This window comes from Echinops telfairi, unplaced genomic scaffold, assembly GCF_000313985.2.
Source record: "Echinops telfairi isolate 266 unplaced genomic scaffold, ASM31398v2 ScPeMD7_655;HRSCAF=1070, whole genome shotgun sequence".
NCBI classification, from domain to species: domain Eukaryota; kingdom Metazoa; phylum Chordata; class Mammalia; order Afrosoricida; family Tenrecidae; genus Echinops; species Echinops telfairi.
In genome coordinates, this window is record NW_022104553.1 from 11,743,119 (window position 1) to 11,745,699 (window position 2,581).

General features: G+C 57.7%; 1 protein-coding gene across 1 annotated transcript in view; it reads left to right on the forward strand.

Annotated features, from left to right (window-relative positions):
* Positions 1 to 250: 250 nt before the first annotated feature.
* Positions 251 to 2,581, forward strand: part of LOC101651090 (antigen peptide transporter 2-like) — a 12,215-nt gene continuing 9,884 nt past the window's right edge. The window contains exons 1-4 of the mRNA XM_045292285.1: positions 251 to 321; positions 844 to 1,344; positions 1,439 to 1,553; positions 2,435 to 2,565. Coding sequence (XP_045148220.1) covers positions 849 to 1,344; positions 1,439 to 1,553; positions 2,435 to 2,565 — 742 coding nt within the window. The 5' untranslated portion in view covers positions 251 to 321; positions 844 to 848. The remainder of the gene's footprint in view (positions 322 to 843; positions 1,345 to 1,438; positions 1,554 to 2,434; positions 2,566 to 2,581) is intronic.

Sequence of the window (2,581 nt, forward strand, 5' to 3'; positions counted from 1 at the left end):
AGCGCTTGCATCAGACTCCTTTCGATCGGATAAAGAGCGCCCAGCGGGGTGGGTTTTATGGTCCAGAGGAGCAGCTGTGCTTTGTGGGGGCGATTCCCCCAGCTCGGCGAGTGTCGCACGCCCCCCTCCGCACCCCCATCGCCCGCCCCCCCCACTGCGCGCAGCACGTGGACATGGACAGGGAAAGCGAAAGCGACAGAAGGCAGCACGCCCTCGGTGGCACAGGTTGACGGCCAGATTAGGGGGAACCCAGCAAGGGTGCGGGGCTGGAGCAGTTTCAGAGCTCCGACCCAGACCGAAGACCGGTCCCCAAGGCGCCGGGTGAGTTCCTGTAGCGCAGCAGGGGACGCCCCCCAAACCACCCCCCTTTCACACACACCCTCCACCCCCTCTCACCCCCAACCCCCTTCCAGACCCTGGGAACCTCCGCACAAGGGCTGCCCAACTGGGTGCCACTCCGTGGCGGCAGGAGGAGATGGGGGTCGGGGAGAGGTATCAGGGAAAAGTGTTTGTTTTTCATGGGTGAGGTTCCAGGCGATAGGGCTCCCCAGACCCCACCTATTGCACCATCTCCTCTGAGACGGATGTACCGATGAACACGGGGCACCCAGGGATCACACAGCCACTGGTTTGGGTGAGGTGGGGGCGGACAGATGGACCAAGAGGGACAAATACTGAGACTCCAATTCCTTGACTTTGTACCTTTTCTGGGATGGCACAGATTTTCCCAGAAACATTGACAGCTTACTTAAACACAGCAAGCAAGAACGCAATTCTATTCTGTAATATAGGATGCCGCGAGACTGAAGCAATGTGTTTCTTTGTTTGCTTTCAACCCGCTAGGTAACATGCCACTCCCTGACCTGAGACCCTGGGCCAGCCTGCTGCTGCTGGACTTGGCCTTGCTCTGGCTACTTCAGGGGACCCTGGGGGCTCTGCTCCCTGGAGGGCTTCCTGGCCTATGGCTGGAGGCAGCCGTCCGCCTTGGGGGCCTCTGGTGCTTGCTGAAGCTGAGAGGGCTGCCGGAGGTTGGGGGGACACTGCTGCCCATGCTCTGCCTGGTGCTGCCCCTCTTTCTCTCACTGAGGGCTCTGGTCCCAGGGGCCTTGAGTGCACCCCCAGCCAGGGTAGCCTCAGCCCCTTGGAGCTGGCTGCTGGTGGGCTATGGGGCTGCAGCCCTAAGCTGGGCGGTGTGGGCCATCCTGAGCCCTCCCGGAGCCCCTGCCCAGGAGACGAAGCAGGGTCAGGAGAACAAAGCCTTGCTCTGGAGGCTGCTGAAGCTCTCCAGGCCAGACCTGCCTTTCCTCCTGGCCGCCTTCTTCTTCCTGGTTTTGGCCGTTTGGGGTGAGTAGGGAGAGGGCAGGGAGGGGTGGAGGTGAAAAAAGGCCCCCGGCACCCGCAGGTTCATCTGTTCTTCTTTCATGTCTTTTCCTCCCAGGTGAGACTCTCATTCCTTACTATTCTGGTCATGTGATTGACATCCTGGGAGGGGACTTTGACCCTGAAGCCTTTGCCAGTGCCATGTTTTTCATGTGCCTCTTCTCCTTTGGGAGGTAGGTGATGGGCACTTGGGTCTGTTTACTAGCCCCAATCTTCCTGTTGTCCTTCGCTGCTCTTGAGTTGGCCCCTGACTCATGGTGACCTCACAGGGTGACCCACGCACAATGGGAGGCCATCAGCCCAGCGGGAGTCCGCGGGTTCTCACTGGCTGATTTTTGGAAGTAGATTGCTGAGCCTTGCTTCCTAGTCTTCCTTCGTCTACAAACCCCCCTGAAACCTGTTCAGCACCATAGCAACATGGAGGCGTCCCCAGACAGGCAGCTGGTAGTTGTTGTAAGGTGCCTTGAGTGGGAATTAAACTACAGTCTCCTGCATAGAAGGTGAGAATTCTATTACTGAGTTAATCAAATTTAAAATTTCAGTTTTATTGTCCAAAATTGGTTGAGAAAAGGCAGGGATGCGTGAGATGGGGACGGTGTGAGTGGGCTCAGCAGAGTGGGAGAGCAGGTAGCTCCACGGATGCAGTTCCCGTGACAAAGCATCTGGGACTAGGGAGAGGACTGCCAGGACAGGGGAGGAGAGACGTCTGGGCAAAGTGGAAGCTGTGACATAATACTGAGGCCCGGCGAAAAGCAAGCCCCGGGCCATTTGCCCCCTTGTCATTTCTGTTACCTTCTGCTCCTTTGTAAACGTCCGTGCGTTTGAATGTGCTGTGATTTTGTTCTCATATCTAGCTCACCGTGTCTCCTTTCTTCCTCTGTTTATTCCTGTCCTTCACGCTTGCTCTCCATGTCTTCTCTTTGCCTCTCTTGGTCTACTTTCCCCAACTTGGCATTTCGTTGCATTGTGGACTTTCTCCGCACTTCTCACCCATCCCTTCCCTCTCTGCATCTCTCTCCCCCCTCAACCCTCCCCCTTCCCCCCATGTCCCCAGCTCACTGTCTGCAGGCTGCCGCGGGGGCTCCTTCATGGTGACCATGTCCAGAATCAACTTGCGCATCCGGGACCTGCTCTTTGCCTCCCTGCTTCGCCAAGACCTCGGCTTCTTCCAGGAGACTAAGACAGGTGGGGCCTGGACCCC